Source organism: Crinia signifera, chromosome 9 (genome assembly GCF_055691185.1).
Source record: "Crinia signifera chromosome 9, ASM5569118v1, whole genome shotgun sequence".
Taxonomy (NCBI): domain Eukaryota; kingdom Metazoa; phylum Chordata; class Amphibia; order Anura; family Myobatrachidae; genus Crinia; species Crinia signifera.
The window spans coordinates 58,681,207-58,699,458 of NC_139225.1; the positions used below are offsets into that span (position 1 = coordinate 58,681,207).

Below are 18,252 nucleotides of genomic sequence, written 5' to 3' on the forward strand. Positions count from 1 at the left end.
AGAACCACCAATGCATTGGGGCTCTCTTGATATGCTACTACAGCGTAACCGAATTATTTATCACTAAATTTTATAACTGTTATTTAACCAGCCCAGTTATACATATAATATCTATTAGATTAACTCTTTCAATTAGATTAGATATGTTGTACAATCAGGACCCTGTTTTAATAATATAACATTTAATATTAAAGTCAATCAGGTGCCAATTGTCGGTGACCAGGGGCAATACGATCAAGCCATGCTGCCGCTTCCTTTGGGGTAATGAAAAAGTGAGATTCCCCATCCTTCACCACTCTCAATTTGGCAGGGAAGAGCATTGCATAAGATATATTTAGTTCACGAAGCCTGCGCTTTACAGGAAGAAACTTGGCTCTATCCTTTTGGACCTCCATCGCGAAGTCTGGGAACACATTAATCTTTATTCCGTCCCTCACTAATGGACCTTTTGTACGAGCCTGTCTCAGCACCTCATCACGGTCCTTATAATGAAGGAATCTAGCAATGAACGTGCGGGGAGGAGCACCTGGAGGCAAGGGCCTAGATGAAATACGGTGTGCACGTTCTACCGCAAAATGAGAGGAGAAACATTCCTTGCCATATACACTCAAGAGCCAGGATTCCAAAAAAGATTCTGGTGAGGAACCTTCCACTTTCTCAGGTAATCCTACGAACCTGACATTATTGCGTCTTAATCTCCCTTCCACATCTGAGATCTTAATCTGCATGACAGACATTTGCTGACATAAGCTAGAGACTTTTTCCTGCACAGGACCTTTGAAATCCTCAAGCGTAGAAATACGGGTCTCCGCCTCATTGATCCGCTCACGAACACTTTGCAAATCATGCCGGAGCAGGCATAGATCCCCCTGTACCTGCTCTATTTTATCGGAGAGACGTTTCTGGCAAGAAGTAACCGCCTCCAAGATACTGTGTAAGGTGACATCATGAGGGGCTGCATTGGCAGTTGCCTGTGAACCGATATTGTCTAACAGAGCTGAATTATTTTGAGAATCCTCATTTTGTTTAGCTTGCGAAGAATTGTCTGTAGCTCGAGTTTGCCGATCTAATTTGGCTGTATTATTAGCTTGTTGTGATTTACCCATTATAATGTACTACTATCAAATAGTAGATAATTTTTCCTGCAATATGATGAGAGACCAGCAGATGGCGCTCCTATACTGGGTAAAGCTCTATATTTTAATGTAAATTAATACGGATGCAGAGATATGTGTTTATTTTGTTTTTCCTTACTGTAGGAGTGAAGAGTGAGTTTAACAATGCACTTTAATGAAGTTTATTGCTGGCTAATGTACCCAGTACACAGTACAATACAGTATCATGCAGGGTTACACATCAGCTGACTGTACATCATCAGCTAGTCTCCTCCCACGGCACTTGTATAACTCACTCGTTTTCCAAGATGGCGCCAGCAATAACAACTTACTCCAGGTCCGTCCTCAGGCTATGGCAGGGGACCAGAGCGCTGGTAAGTGTATACTGTAAGCTGGAGACTTGCAGCTTTGGACTATGCTGCCCTCTTCTTTTACACTCGGTGGCAGGGGACCCAGCTGGAGCCACTCCTGACCACCTGAAGCTCCTTGCAGGTGAACTGCCGTAACAGCCAAAATGGCGACCGCGGCCTGAGGTATATTTTCACTAACAGAGCCGGATCACCTCACCCGGTCTCAGCTGTTCTATAATATATTAAAAGTTGGCTCAATAGCATCAGCGATGGCTCAGGGAGCCGATTAACACATTAAAAGCTGGCTGTAATATGTTTAGGATATCACAGCAGGATTATTTGTCAGAGAGCATACAGATCTGCGTCCTACTCCATTGCCGCCGTGGCCACGCCCCCGAACTATGCAATTTGTTATAAAGGAATTTCACCACAGTTGACTGCAATCATAAAAAGGGATTTTTGTAAGAACTTACCGTTCGAATCCCTTTCTCTGATATGGTCCTGGTGACACAGCTCAACACTGGGATGTAGGAGGGTCCGAAGGAGCCAGGCACCTATCCTAAAGCTTTAGAGGGTAGGCTCCTCCCCTACTGCATCCCTGGACTCTTCAGTTCAATCTTTCAAAGCCACTGGAATACATTAACTCAGTACAAACGCCTGCACATATTATATGCACATTTTATAACAGAAACTGTTAACTTTAACCATTTTAACATGAACATCATGAAACTTCTGGCATACTTACTGAGCGTAAGGGAGGGATCGCAGTGTCACCAGGACCATATCAGAGAAAGGGATTCGAACGGTAAGTTCTTACAAAAATCCCTTTTTTTCTTTCAATGGTCCTGGTGACACAGCTCAACACTGGGACGTTCCAGAGCCGGTCCTTTGGGAGGGTACGCTCAGGTCTGCAGCTCTCAGCACTGCTCGCCCGAATGATGCGTCCTCCGACGCGAACTCATGGAATCTATAGAATTTGGCAAATGTGTGAACAGATGACCAAGTGGCAGCTCTGCAAACCTGCTCAGCTGTGGCCCCATGTCGAACCGCCCAAGAGGTGGCAACTGACCTGGTGGTATGCGCATTAATTCTGGCCGGCACAGGCCTACCCACTTTGGTGTATGCAAAAGCTATCACAGATCGCAACCACCTAGCAATAGTCTGCTTAGAAGCAGGCCAACCAATTTTGTGTACGTCATACAGTACCAATAATGTGTCAGTCTTTCTGACACTCTTCACTCTGTCCACATATATGCGTAAAGCACGCACAACATCCAAAGTTTTCAACTTGTCCCTTTTCTTAGAACCCTCTGGGGGTTGAAACACAGGTAGAACTATCTCCTGATTTAAATGGAAGGCAGAGACTACCTTCGGTAAAAACTGAGGTACTGTTCTCAGAACAGCCCTGTCATCATGAAAAACTAAGAAGGGAGATTTGCATGACAAGGCTCCCAACTCTGACACTCTTTTAGCTGATGCTACTGCTAACAAAAACACTAGTTTCCACGTGAGAAACTTAAAGTCAGCCGACCTTAAAGGTTCAAAAGGTGCCTTCTGAAGGCAATCCAAAACCAGTGACAGATCCCAAGGCGCTACTGGTTGCTTGTAAGGGGGTTTTAGTCTGGATACCCCTTGTAAAAAAGTTTGAATCTCCGGCAAAATGGCTACTCTTTTTTGGAAATAGATGGATAAGGCCGAAATCTGCACCTTCAATGATTGAAGGCTTAGGCCCGATGAAAACCCATCTTGTAAGAATTCCAACATTCTTGCTAATGCCATCACTGACATTATCTTTGTGAATACCCTTGGCGCGGTCGCTAGCCCAAAGGGTAACGCCCGGAATTGTAAATGCAGGTTTCCTATAGCAAACCTCAACAGGGTCTGATGTTCCGGGTGGATGGGAACGTGCAGATATGCGTCCTGGACATCCATGGACGCCAAAAATTCTCCCTGGTCCAGACTCAGGAGTACTGACCTTAAAGACTCCATTTTGAAATGGTCTACCCATAGATGGACATTTAAGGATTTCAAGTTTAGTATTGGTCTGAAAGACCCGTCTGGTTTGGGCACCAGGAACAGCGTGGAGTAAAAGCCTTTCTTCCACTCTGCCCTGGGAACCGGAATAACCACCCCTTTTTCCAAAAGGGAATGAGCCGCTCTCATAAGAGCTGTGCGAAGGAGCGCCTGTTTCGGCACGGGTGTGGGTATGAACCTCTTCGGAGGCAACCCTCTGAAAGGGATTTTGTAACCCTGGGTAATAATCTCTAAGACCCAGGAATCCTGGTCTAGAGAAGCCCATGCGTCCCTGAAATGTGTGAGACGCCCCCCCACCTTTATCACTGTCGGGCCTATCCCCTGACAGTCATGCGGAGGGTTTGTCCTCTCCTTTGGAGGCAGGCTTCTTATGGAAGGAGCCAAACTTGGACTTTTGAGTTTTGCCCCTAGAGGCCTGAAACTTTCCCCTGAAGGACTGTCCTCGAAAGGACGCACCACCTCTAGGGGGGGGCCGAAAGGACGGCCTAAAAGCAGAAAATCTGGACGTCTGCTTTGCTGAGGAGGCCGGCAGAAATGTACTTTTGCCGCCCGTGGCCTGTTTTATAATCTCCTCTAATTCAGTACCAAAGAGTACCTTTCCTTTATAGGCTAATGTTTCCAGAGCCTTCTTGGACTCATTGTCTGCTTCCCAGGCTTTAAGCCAAAGCACTCTCCTGGCATTAATGGAGACTGTGGACACTCTGGTTGCCATTTTAATAGCTTCCTCCTCTGCTTCCACTGCATATTCTGCAGCAGCCTTAATCTTTTCTGCAAGCAGCAACGCACCAGGATCAGCCTGCAGCATGGTGCATAAATCACCAGCCCACTCTATCATGGCCTTAGAGACCCAGGCTGAAGCAATAAGGGGCCGTAAGGTAAACCCCACCCCTTCAAAGATAGCCTTGAGGTTACCCTCCAGCTTTTTATCCACAGAATCTTTGAAAGCTGCACCGCCCTGTACTGGTAACACAGTAGACTTGGACAAACGTGCCACTGAAGCGTCCACAACTGGGACCTTTTCCCAGAGCTCCGCATGAGACTCTGGCATGGGGTACAGACTAAGGAATCGCTTAGGCATCTGTAGCCTCTTATCAGGAGTTTTCCAAGCCCCTTCTAACAATTCCTGTAACCCCTCATCTGAAGGAAACGTAACAGCCTCCTTCCGCTGTCGCTTAAAAACACCTTTCACAGGAGTCTTATCCTCCACAGACAGCTTTAAAGCCTGCTTCACAGCTACAATGAGATCCTCTATACCAGCAGCAGAGGTCTCTTCCAAATCATCACCCTGATCCCAGGGGATGTCAGTATATTCTCCCTCCTCCTCATCTACCACAGTAGGCATAGCATAGGACCTTCTAGGGGTCCCTGCAACATCATCCATTCTGTCCAGCATTTCGCTGAACCTGTTAATCCCTTTAGCAGTATCCTGCATAACCTGAATCAGCGCAGGATCTGCCTGGGTAAGAGGTAAGGAGCCAGACGACTGCTGAGATGATGGCATAGGTCTCTGTGATTCTACCAGCCCATCACTCTGCCTGTCCAGAAGCTGCACCAAAGCGTTTACTGACCTGCCTAGGGCCCTGGCCCATGCAGGTTCCATCTGCTCTGCCCTATGGGGTTCACTGCCCATGGGTCTCACATCAGCGCAAGTAATACATAAGCCCCCCTTGGCCATCTGCTCAGGGACAAACTTTTGTGTGCAAAACATTGCACGCGCTCAGTGCACTAAGGGCTCCCTCCCCCAAAACCACAGCCTGATGCTCAGACATGATGCAAGTGATAAATGTATATCTATCAGTATACACAGTGCAAACAATGTACAAGCGTTTATACAGAGGCAATGCACCCAGTCACTTAGCTGTCTGTTGGTTTCAACTGCAGGGAAGCGATGCCCAGGAAATCCAAGTCACTCTGCCAGGATCAGTAAGCCAGCTCAGCTCCGCTGCAAGCGTTCTGAAAGGCGCCAAAGTCAGAGTGAAGGAAGAGACCACAAGTCCCTGCTGCTGCGGGGTCCGTGACCTCTTGGCGCCAACCACCCCCAGCCAGCCGCTCCTTAGGTAGGATTTCCTAGTTCCAGTGTCTCCCCCTCGACTGGGGATCACTTGGAACATGCCTGTCACAACGCTTCTGTCCTCTCATATAGGAACTCAGCGTGTAAGCTCCGCATAAAATGGCCGCCGCCATCACGGAGCGCCTGTCCCCCATGATCCCCACCTAAATGTGGAGCCGGTTTCAGGATACTCCGGAGCCCAGGCAGCCTCTTAGAAGAGGCTGTAAGCGCTGCACAGGGAGACCAGACAGCGTCTCCCCTGTGCACAGTGAGCTGACAGGACGCGCTTCTGTCAGCTCCTGCTGCGCTAGCAGTGTGAGGATTCACTATGAGAATCCTCACACTGTGCCTACCTAGCTAGGGTAAAAGTTAATAAAACAATAAAAATTCCCTAACTACTCTAATTCTTCGGCTGCTCCTGCAGCCCTTTAGAATAGCACCCACTCCAGTGGGCACCTAACACGAACTGGAGAGTCCAGGGATGCAGTAGGGGAGGAGCCTACCCTCTAAAGCTTTAGGATAGGTGCCTGGCTCCTTCGGACCCTCCTACATCCCAGTGTTGAGCTGTGTCACCAGGACCATTGAAAGAGAAATAAAGAGGGAAGTCAAGGTAGAGAGGATTTTGTCCCTCCTGGAATGGGTCATGTCGGGGATATGTAGGGTTACCACCTCATCCCTTTAATTCCAGACACATATTAATTACACGGGTTCTGTGGCAGTTTAAAACTAACTGAAATGGAGTCTTGAAGTCAGCAAGCCACAGAACCTGTGTAATTAATATGTGTCCGGAATTAAAGGGATGAAGTGGTAACCCTAGGAGTATGGCTTATATACATTAGATTTCAACTAATAGTTTAATAATGCCTTGGTACTGTTTATAACTTCACCTTATTGAAAGACAGTTATTTTATAAAGCTTTCTTGTGGAATGAAGACAATTTAAACAACCTTAAATACACAAAGAAAAATAAAATCTACTGTATCATCTAGCTTGTCATGTGCATGAATAGCAACATACTCTGACTATACTACTTACACACTGGGACAGGGATCACGAGTATCCCCATATGTGGTCTTCTTCCCCTTAATCAGGCTATGCTAGCAACTAGTACAATTTCTATATTTTCCAACTTCACAAAGCAAGAGTCTAGTACAATGCCAGTGATTAGAAACTTCCCAGAGGCAAAAACTAGTACTATACCTGAAATGACCAATTTACAAGAACCTGGTACAATACCTGTAGTAACCAACTTCCCAGAGCCAGAAACTAGTACTATACCTGAAATGACCAATTTACCAGAACCTGGTACAATACCTGTAGTAACCAACTTCCCAGAGCCAGAAACTAGTACTATACCTGAAATGCCCAATTTACCAGAACCTGGTACAATACCTGTAGTAACCAACTTCCCAGAGGCAGAAACTAGTACTATACCTGAAATTACCAATTTACCAGAACCTGGTACAATACCTGTAGTAACCAACTTCCCAGAGCCAGAAACTAGTACTATACCTGAAATGACCAATTTACCAGAACCTGGTAAATACCTGTAGTAACCAACTTCCTAGAGCCAGAAACTAGCATTACACCTGTAATTACTGCCAGGAACTGCTGAGCTGCCTGTGGTTATCAATTGTCAAAAGTCAGGACTAGCACTGTACTTGTATCTACCAAGACCAATTAGTCCTCTACTTTACATATCAATGCTTTACATGATACTGTAAATAGTTTGTAAGCTCCTTGGGCAGGATCACTTTTACTTTCTGTCTCATGCCATTGTATGTTGTTTGTATCATTGAGTACTAAGCTGAGTGTTATAAAGAAAGGATGATGATGATAATGATAATAATAATAATAATAATAATAATAATAATAATAATAATAATAATAATAATTATAATAATAATAATCTTTGTTAAATTAGGAAAATATGCTGTCCTAAGAAGAAAAGGGGCCAATATTCCCTTAATGATACAAATTGATCCAAGATCCATAGTAGGATCCACACCCTGGATAATTTCAGTTCTGAAATGATTTCACATAATATAATTTGGAGGGTTGGGATCATTGGGTCTACAGCAAGTTGGTCGACAATCGTTAGGTCAACACCGTTAGGTCCACATGGGGAAAGGTCGACATGGTTCTAGGTCGACATGGGGTTAGGTCGACAGGTCAATATGTCGACACAAGCATTAGCTCTAAGAAATAAATTGGGTGATGTAAGGGAACAAACAACCATTTAAAAAAGGGATTTCTATTTTTTTGGGGCACACTTTTGTAGATTGTAGTAAAGATTAATGATATGGTAGAAGAATATTAAAATTTTACTTTTATTATGTTCTTGAGTAAAATAAATTGTGATGTCTATTATTCACCAGTTGGTGGCTGTAAAGTGTTTTAGACCAACCACATTGAAACAAACAAACATAGATATTCAAAAGTTTCACCTTTGGGGATCTACCTTATACTTAGATGCTTGTTACCAACACTGCACTTAGCTACATGTGGAGCTATGTAATTTATAAATGCCCCTAAAAACTGCACTAAATCTATTTCTTTGTTCAGTGTGGAACGAAGTATATCTTGGTCAAAAAAAGAGGGTGTGCTGACCCAGCCAATATATTAGGAATCATCCATCTTCCAGAGTGTATTATTAAATACACTGAATGTATGGAGGAAATTTACCAATATGAAAAACCTAGTTTTTCGTATTGGTATTTCCCCTACGGCTGCATACGACTGTTTTAGTCGTATGCAAAGTCGTGTTCCGGAGGGGAAATTACAAAGCAGTCAGATACGACTGCTTTGTAACCCTCCGAAGGTGTAACAATTCGTATTAGCGGCACATATATACGGCCGCTAATACGAATTCGTACAGGCAGTCTGCACGGATCAGTCAGATCCGTGCAGGCTGCAGTGTGTAAAAAAAATAGAAAAATTGGTACTTGTGTATTTTGACGGCGCCCACGATGTCCGTCGTACGATGAACGGAACGCATCGCATCGCATGGCATGTACCCGATGGCATGCGATGCGACGCGACGCGATTTTGACCCCCTATACGATCAAAAATCGTATAAGCACCCTAAAGGGTGCTTTTGAGCACCCTAATGGGTGCTTACAATGTTAAATGCACCCCTACGCCACCCCCCCACTATAAACGTGAAGCCTGCGAAGGGACGCGTTTACCTGTGCGCTCGCCACACTATTCTATTCTCAACTCCACGCCGACGTGGATAGTGGGGGTATGAAAAGGTCGTAGGACGCGTACCGCCGCCCCTCGCGGGCTCGCTGCGCTCGCCACGCTTCGGGTTCACGTTTATAGTGGGGGGGCGTGGGGGTGCATTTAACATTGTAAGCACCCATTAGGGTGCTTAACATTGTATAAGCACCCATTAGGGTGCTTATACAATGTTTAATCGCATCGCATCGTATGGCATTGTATGCCATGTACAATGGCATACAATTTCAAAATTGTATGCCATCGTGCACTATCGTACGATATCGCGTCGCATCGCATACCATCGCATGCGTTATGGTATGCGATGCGATGGGCGCCGCCAAAATTCACAAGTACCGAAAAATTAAATAAATTTAAAAAAAAAAACGGCGTGGGGCCACCCCCACAGCTGTAACCAGCACCAGGCTGACAGAGCCGGGGCCGGTAATTAAAAATCAGGGAACCCGACAAATAGGGGTTCCCCGATTTTTAACAACCAGCCCCAGGCTCCAGGTCCGGGGCTGGTTCCCAAAATACGGGGGACAAAATGACTAGGGGTCCCCCGTATTTTAAGAACCAGCCCCAGGCCAAACCAGCCAGCAGGGTAATGTCACAGCCGGGGGACACTTATTATATAAGGTCCCGCGGCCAAAACATTAACCCTACCGACCAGTCAGCCTGGCCAGGGGTCCTGGGGGAGTGGGGTCCCCCCCAATGAAGGGGTCCCCCCCCTCCAGGACTTACATAAACAGGCTGAAGCCTGGTGCTGTCCTCGATGCCCCTGGGCGGTGGGCATCGAGCTGATAGCGGTGTAAAAAAAAGATTAAACTATTGTCTAATACTGGGGCACTATGAGTCCCAGCAAGCCTCCCCCGCCAGCTGGGACTTGGAGAACCACAAGTCCCAGCCTGCGGGGCATTAAAGGGCCCGCTGGGTCTTGTAGTGCCACAGTATTAAAAATAGTACAATAAAACACACTGACACACACTTAAAATAAAACTTTAATACATACAAAGCCCACACATACTAATACTTAACTATCTTCTTTCCGTAGGTAGCCCTGGTCCTGTGTCGTCTTCTGGTCCTGTGTCGGCGGTCTTCTGGATCCATGTCAACGTCCTTCGAAACCTGTCGAAACCAGCCGGACAGTAGGAGCCGCACAGTGTTTGTGTACATCGTGCGGCTCCGCCTCCCGAATGCCACTATTGGCCGCCTTGCGGCCTAGCGGCCAATCAGGAGCCGCTAGGCCGCAAGGCGGCCAATAGCGGATTCGTGAGGCGGAGCCGCACGATGTACACAAACACCGTGCGGCTCCTACTGTCCGGCTGGTTTCGCGTTCTCGGTTTGTTTTTTTGCCAAGACCCTTACCTGGACTACGTCGCCCCGGGACAGGTGAGTATGGTTTCCTTCCACAGCTTCCTCCATGGATTTCGTCGGACTCCGGACGCCATCGCCGACAGCGATGTCGACTTGAAGAAGGACGTCGACATGGATCCAGAAGACCGCCGACACAGGACCAGAAGACGACACAGGACCAGGGCTACCTACGGAAAGAAGATAGGGAAGTATTAGTATGTGTGGGCTTTGTATGTATTAAAGTTTTATTTTAAGTGTGTGTCAGTGTGTTTTTTTGTACTATTTTTAATACTGTGGCACTACAAGACCCAGCGGGCCCTTTAATGCCCCGCAGGCTGGGACTTGTGGTTCTCCAAGTCCCAGCTTGCGGGGGAGGCTTGCTGGGACTCATAGTGCCCCAGTATTAGACAATAGTTTAATCTTTTTTTTACACCGCTATCAGCTCGATGCCCACCGCCCAGGGGCATCGAGGACAGCACCAGGCTTCAGCCTGGTCAGGTAAGTCCTGGAGGGGGGGGACCCCTTCATTGGGGGGGTCCCCACTCCCCCAGGACCCCTGGCCAGGCTGACTGGTCGGTAGGGTTAATGTTTTGGCTGCGGGACCTTATATAATAAGTGTCCCCCGGCTGTGACATTACCCTGCTGGCTGGTTTGGCCTGGGGCTGGTTCTTAAAATACGGGGTACCCCTAGTCATTTTGTCCCCCGTATTTTGGGAACCAGCCCCGGACCTGGAGCCTGGGGCTGGTTGTTAAAAATCGGGGAACCCCTATGTGTCGGGATCCCTGATTTTTAATTACCGGCCCCGGCTCTGTCAGCCTGGTGCTGGTTACAGCTGTGGGGGGGGACCCCACGCCGGTTTTTTTTTTATTTATTTTTTTTCTCCATTTTTTTACACTAAAGCCTGCACGGATCTGACTGATCCGTGCAGGCTTAAAGCAAATACGACAGGGAAAGCAAGGTGTATTTTCCTGTCGTATTTGTGTGGGTGTTCTACACCACTTAGCAGCCGTATTATCAATACGGCTGCTTAGTACATCAGGAACCACCATTCTTTTGAATGGTGATTTCTGTCGTATCCTATCGATGGTGTAGACATTCGTATTTGTAAATACAAATACGAATGTTCCATCTTTAGGAATACGAATTGTTGTATTTTCGGGATTGTAAATCCCGAAAATACAAATTCGTAAAAAAAGGTGTATTTCTGCCTACGAATACACCTTTTTTCTACGAATCCATTTTGGTAAATGTCCCCCTATATCTCTAGTAGAGACTTCCTCATACTATGTTAATATGCTATTTCATGATATCACTGATATCAGGAGTTATTTTTAATTGTATAGTTCTATTCTGGGAGAGACAACAATTAGCTGAGTCAATGATGGGTTTATTTTTAATATGAAACTTTTTTTTTCATTCCCTCACTTGTTTCTCAACCTAAGATGTTTATTATTACATAAAAAAGCCTTGTTGAAATCAAAACTAGCATATAACCATACTTACAGTACCTAATTTCCTGTAGAACAAACAAACATAGATATTCGAAAGTGTTTGAATTAATTCAAAATAAGAAAAATGTACGTGTCAATCAGTTTGTCATATTAGTTGCTTTCTGATAGAGAGAAGCAAAATGCCACTTGAGAGATTATGGTACATAAAGAAAAATCACAAGTGATTGTGCACATCAAACTACAATGCATTGTATTGTCTCTGACATATAGGGGGAAATTTACTAAGAATACAAATACAAATTTTCGTATTTGTATTCTTACTACGACTGCATACGGCTGTTTCAGCCATATGCAAAGTCGTGTTCCGGAGGGGAATTTACAAAGCAGTCATATACGACTGCTTTGTAACCCTCCAATGTCATAGTAATTCATATTAACGGCCGTATAAACGGCCGCTAATACGAATAAGTGTATCTGACTGATCCGTGCAGGCTAAAGCCAAATACGACAGGAAAATAAAGTGTATTTTCCTGATGTATATTCGCGGCCGTTTCACGCCAATTAGCAGCCGTATTTTCAATATGGCTGCTTAGTAAATCAGGAACCACCATTCTTTTGAATGGTGATTCCTGTCATATTCTAACAATGGTGTATGCATTGTAAATACAAATACGAATGTCCCATCAATATGAATACGAATATTTTTATTTTTGGCATAGTAAATGCCAAAAATACGAATACACCTAAAAAATTCGTATTTTCCTAGGAAAATATGATTTTTTTCTACGAATTCATATTAGTAAATTTCCCCCATATTGCTAGCTAAGGTTATCTGCAGCAGGAAACAAAAATACTTTGGAAATTCTAAAGACCTAAGAAAGTCTCCACCCTATGAGGTATGTATTGTAATAGAGACTATAAAACCTGTCTCTCCAGAACATTCACTCAGAAGCAGTGGATGCTGTTAAAGAGGGCACATCAGCTGTTCCCTGAAAAGCAGATCTAAAATACATTTCTGCATGTTGCATTTGAAGGTAGGACTTTGCTATTAGTGTATTGTTATGTATATATGACCAATGTTCAATTACATGTTTTGTGTAACCCGGTAGGTATGTCTGCCTTTAGTTTAGATTCATTCAGTTTTTATGAAAGTATTTTATATTAATGTTATATTTAATTACCAGCAATGGCAATATTTTGTACCTTATTTTTACACATGATTGTGGTGCACTTGTGATCAAGAACCCTTTAAAGACTTTTATTGGTCACAGGCAAATGTGGCCTTAGTTTCCTCACAATACTCAGACAATGACAGATGCAACTGTTGCAATATTTTCCCAAACTAGGAGGTTGTGAGTGATATTGAGAGCAACATACTGTATATTGTGAGTTAGATGGTTCCCACTGCTAAAGATTATTCTGTAGATAGATCAGAGAATATTTAGGGTTCCAGAAAAGTTTACAGCCTTGATGTCATATACTGTATACAGTACTTATGTTTGGGTTACAACTTGGTCTTGGGCTACTGTTAGGGTAATATAAGTGTTAGTATTTATACTATAATTTATTTTGTTTGGCCTTTTTAACTTTACATTCAGTGGGAAAGAGAACTCACTGCCTCCCTTTATTTGTTGATTGTCTTGTACCATATTAATATTCCTAAATACTAGGACAATAATGTTCCTGGTATGGCCAATAGAAAACTGCATCTTTTGACCTGTAAAAATAATTATAAAACAGTAATTTTTCTGCTCCGATGAGGATAAAATTGGGTAAAGCAAAGGTGCAATTGTTCTCTGGTAAAGAAGTTCTCCTGTATCCCTAGTGATGGAGGTATCATCTACCAGTCCCTTGAATGATATCAACACTATGAAATTAAAGGGCCATGCTTGTGAAATAATTACTAAGCATTTGACAAATACAAAATATTTACTGTTACAGCATTTATTCCTGAATGTATACACATGAAGACATTACTATTTAAATGCTAATATTTAATGCTGGCCTATGGTAAAACTGATTGTTCAAACCTTATTCTCCCCAGGACATTTTGTGTGAATACATATTTGGATGAATACATATATTGGAGAAGAACAGTTTTAGCAAGTCATTTCTATAGAACATACTGCCATGGACGGATTCCCTGCAGTATTTTACAGCGAACCTGCTGTACTTGGGCTCCTTGCAAATGCTGTTAGTGCTTTCCTCGTTTGTATGCAAAACTTCTCTCTGTTTAATACCTCTATTATTGCTGGAGGTGTGGAAAACATCCTTGCAGGTAAGGTTCCAGCTAGAATTATTCAAATGAAATTGAAAGAAATAAAATGTTATGTACAATACATTTTCCTAGTAACTCTGAATCTATGGTCCAGGCTACACAGATATCATACACTGGGGGAGATTTAGCAGAAGGTGGAAAGTGGAGAGAGATAAAGTATTAATCAATGAGCTCCTGTTCTTTTACAGGCTGCGTTTGAGCTGTTTGGATGGTACTTCACCTCTTTCCACTTTGCTTTATCACAAAGCATTGAAAAATCTCCCTCACTGTGGCTTCAGTCTCGCCAAACACCCCACCTTGGAGCGCCAGCTCCTGGACTTCAAATCAAATTTCAAACTGGCATTAAAAGATTGAGCATCTCTACTCGGTATCCAGTTTATCTAGTTTTCAGCATAGATTGACTTGGTCACATTGATATTGGGCATAGGCATCTTCCATATTTAGGTCACTATCATATTTATACTGTCATTATAATCATGCCCTAAGTGATTCCATGCCTTTAAATTGGCACTGAAAAAGACCGCTTTTAAATACAAATATTCAGTCAAAATGAATCTAGAACAGGGGTTCTAGATTATGAAGTCTATGAAGTTAAATGAGAGAGTCTTCAGAAATTAGTAAGCATTTCATATACAATCTAACATTTTCTTTCTTGTTTAAACATTGCAGGTGTTCACCTGATCCTAATTGGAGGTGTAACTCAGTTCATAGCTGGATTCCTGTCCTTTCGAAAGTATGACCATTTAAGTGGCACCGCATTCCTGGCCTTCTCTGCTCTGTGGAGCAGCTACGGGGCAACTCGTATCATTTTGGGTTCAGAATCAGTTTCCTACAATAGCACAGCTGTGCCAACCCTTCCTCAGATTCCTGTTACTGAGGGTGCAGTGGCCGGGTTGGTAGCCTATATTTTCATTGCATTCATCCTGGCTTTTTGCTCAGCAACTGTCAACTACATTATGCCTTTTGTATTTGGGGCCCTAACACTCACACTGATCTTTGAGGCAATAGGGTTGTTTGGACGCTGGGCCCTGGTAGTCTCTGGTGTACTGGAGTTAATAATTGTGCTATGTGGACTTTATGGTGCAGGAGCTCTTCTACTGAAAGGCATCACTCAGAAATATGTTCTTCCAGGCTTCGGTAATGCTCTTTTTAATGTCCTGCTGTTGGGTTCTGGCAATCGCAACTCCTCAAAAAATGCTGGAGAAGAGAAGAAAAAAAATACAAAGTATGCTGAACCCATGGCACTGGGTTACCTGTGTGACACCATTTCTCCTTTTATTATGGCATTCTACTGCTTTGGATACATGAAGACATTCTATATAGGCTCCATATGGATCAGCATCAATGTCATTACTCAGTTGTGTTCTAGCTACTACAGTTATCTACGGGATGATGTTTACCATGCTACCAAATTTGCTTTCCATGGTACCTTCTGGCTGGTCAAGTCATGGGAAGAGTTTACCGTTACAGTTGTTCTCACACCGGGCAACGTCTCTAATAGCAGACAGATGATGGTTGGTGACTGGTTCTTCCTGGCTGCGGCAATTGTGTTCTGCTTTGTATCATTAAATAAAGATATTCTGGAAGTGATTCACAATACAGCATTTGCCCTCATGACTATCTCCACAATCCAGCAGATACCAAGCGCAGCTGCTTACATATTCTTTGGAGTAACTTGCAGCATATTTACTGTAGTTTCCCTTTATACAACATTCTCCAGTCTTGTTAATTCAATTGCAGAGAAGGTACTAATACCCATTGGGAACATAGTGATATCAAGTGCCAGGTTTCAGGATGCCTTGGTGTGGTGCAGACGAAATATGCAAAAGTCTGAGCAGGAATCGGACATTAAGAAAAATCTCAGCTCCCAGTCCTCAGATCCCCTGTTCTACATCTGCAATGGACTAGCCGCACTTGCTGCTATCCAGAGTTCACTGAACAATACAATCCAAACACATCTGTCTATTCCTTGGGTGCTTATTCCTGGTGCTATCATGCAGCTGTACGTCTGTAGAATTGATGTCCAAGGAGGTCGAAGATTTGGCTCAGTTCTGCCATTTTGTTATGCCGCTATCTGGGCTACATGGGTGTGGCTGCGTTTAGCAGGTAAGAAATCATTAAGTACAGGCAAAAATAGACATTTCAATGAAATCAGATTAGACTCTTCTGCATATAAAGAGCCCATAGCATAATTAATTAATACTATAGTATTTATATTCTGAGATTATGGCAATTATTCAGATCTGATCACTGTACAAATTTCTTCTCAAAATGGGTAAAACCATGTGCACTGCAGGTGGGGCAGCTGTAACATGTGCAGAATGAGTTAGATTTGTGTGAGTTATATTTTTTATGTGCAGGGTAAATAATGGCTGCATTTATTTTACACTGCAATTTAGATTTCAGTTTCAACACACCCCACCCAAATGTAACTCTCTCTGCACATGTTACATCTGCCCCACCAGCCATGCACATGGTTTTGCTCATTTGGAGAACAAATTTGTACTGTGATCAGATCTGAATAAGGGCCGATATACACAAAATCAGTTCCTTTATGTGCCATAATAGCCAGTTTACAAAAGTCCTTAAAAAAAAATCCTTTAAAAACAAAAAATCTTAGTTTTCACATTTCACTGTAACTTTGTGTAAATCAGTTTGCTAGAATCTATGTAGCATTTATAATGAGTATAACAGAGATAACATTGGCAAGAACTATTACTGTCATCTTTCTTTGTAATTTAGGAAGTCTAATATATATATATATATATATATATATATATATATATATATATATATTCATCATTTAATTTTTTTTTTTTTCTAGGTTCTTTGCTAGGAATCGCTACAAATAATGATGGAGGATTCACAGTTGGTGCAATTGCTTTTTTGATAGTCAACATATTTTTATTTGGCTTTGGTAAGTGCAATAAAAAAATAATTTGTAGCTGTATTAAATGTTAAATTGAGGCTATGTATTAGTATTAGGCACAATATATTTTAGGTGAAGCTGTGATAATGGTGGTAATATTCTCTGCACACATAGCGGACTTCCTGTCTATAGGAGTCCATTGAAACCCCGACTTTCTCAGCTGATAACAACAGCAGATGCTACAAAAATGTCCAAGTGGCAGGTGAAGAGGGCTGACAATATGATCTAAATGATTCCAGCCTTGCCCCATGCAAAAATACTGTCTGTCTGGTGAGGGGTCTTGTGTTTCCATTTCACAGCATATAATGACATTAAAATAAACATCCCAACGACTTAATAGGGAGGAGGGGCAGGTGGGATCTGAGAATGTTTCTCTATGAAAAGCAAAATGTGTTTCAGTTTTATGAGCCAAATTTGAAGGTTTATTTCCCTTTATCCAGCAACTTATGCCAATACAGTCCTGATGCTTCTAACCCTTATAATGGAGGCTGTGATTGTCAGTTTTCTTCTCTTCACATTGGAAAGACTTCCTCTTGAACTTGAAAGTAAGTGCTGAGTATTTCCTTTGACTGATTTACTGTAAGTGTCAACATTTGAACACAAATTCAAAAAGGTGCCGATGTGCACATGATGCCCAGTGTGGTGCAATCATGTGGCTCCCAACCAGTGTTCCCTCTAAGCTGTGCGCACGTGCGCGCGCACACAACTCGACAAGTGTGCGCACAGACATTACAACAGAGCGCACAAAGCAGCAGTGGTCCCTTTTTGCAGTTGTGGACTCAATTAATTTGTGTTTCACCCATTAACTACATTGTGTGCTGTGTTTTGAATGTTTAAATGTTTAATATCATTTTAAAGTAAAGTTAACACAAATGCTGGACGTCATTTTCCAGTGATATATAATTGACGCACAAAAATTTAAATTTCCTTCCAAAGTTGCACAGCTAAAATCTTTTGCCGCACACAGCCTTCGTAAAATTAGAGGGAACATTGCTCCCAACCGTACGAGTTTCATCAGAACTGTCTCAAGATTTCTGCAGATGGTGTAAATGGCTTTAAGCCTGTGGAGGCCTATTTCCCTCTTTTGTAGCAACCGCCCCTTAAGCTGATACTAACACTGCGAACATAAGGGGTCATTTGAACAAACAAAATAGGGTGATATGATTTGGGTTAAAATCAAAATGGGAAACATAATTTAGGGAGACAATTTGTAGTATTTTAGCAGAACAATGTTTATGATTGGTGTGGCAGTGGAGCTTAAATGTAGATACTTTGTTGTTAGGCTAAAGTCATTGATCATACTTCTAATCTCATAAGTCTGCATTTTAAATGGTGTTCCTTTTAAAATATTAACTGACAAAACCAAGAAAATAACAGCAGATAATGAGAAGTGCATTAAAATACTGAATATGATACACTGGGGCAGATGTATTAAGTCTTTACAAGAGATAAATGCAAGAGTGATAAAG

General features: G+C 42.9%; 1 protein-coding gene across 1 annotated transcript; it reads left to right on the forward strand.

Annotated features, from left to right (window-relative positions):
• The first annotated feature begins 10,594 nt into the window (after nt 1-10,594).
• On the forward strand, nt 10,595-17,339 carry LOC146036859 (uncharacterized). Its single transcript, XM_083160716.1, has 3 exons — nt 10,595-13,854; nt 14,524-15,960; nt 17,224-17,339. The coding sequence occupies exons 1-3, from the start codon at nt 13,707-13,709 to the stop codon at nt 17,337-17,339; spliced, it is 1,701 nt and encodes a 566-aa protein (XP_083016842.1). The 5' UTR covers nt 10,595-13,706.
• The last annotated feature ends 913 nt before the right edge of the window (nt 17,340-18,252 follow it).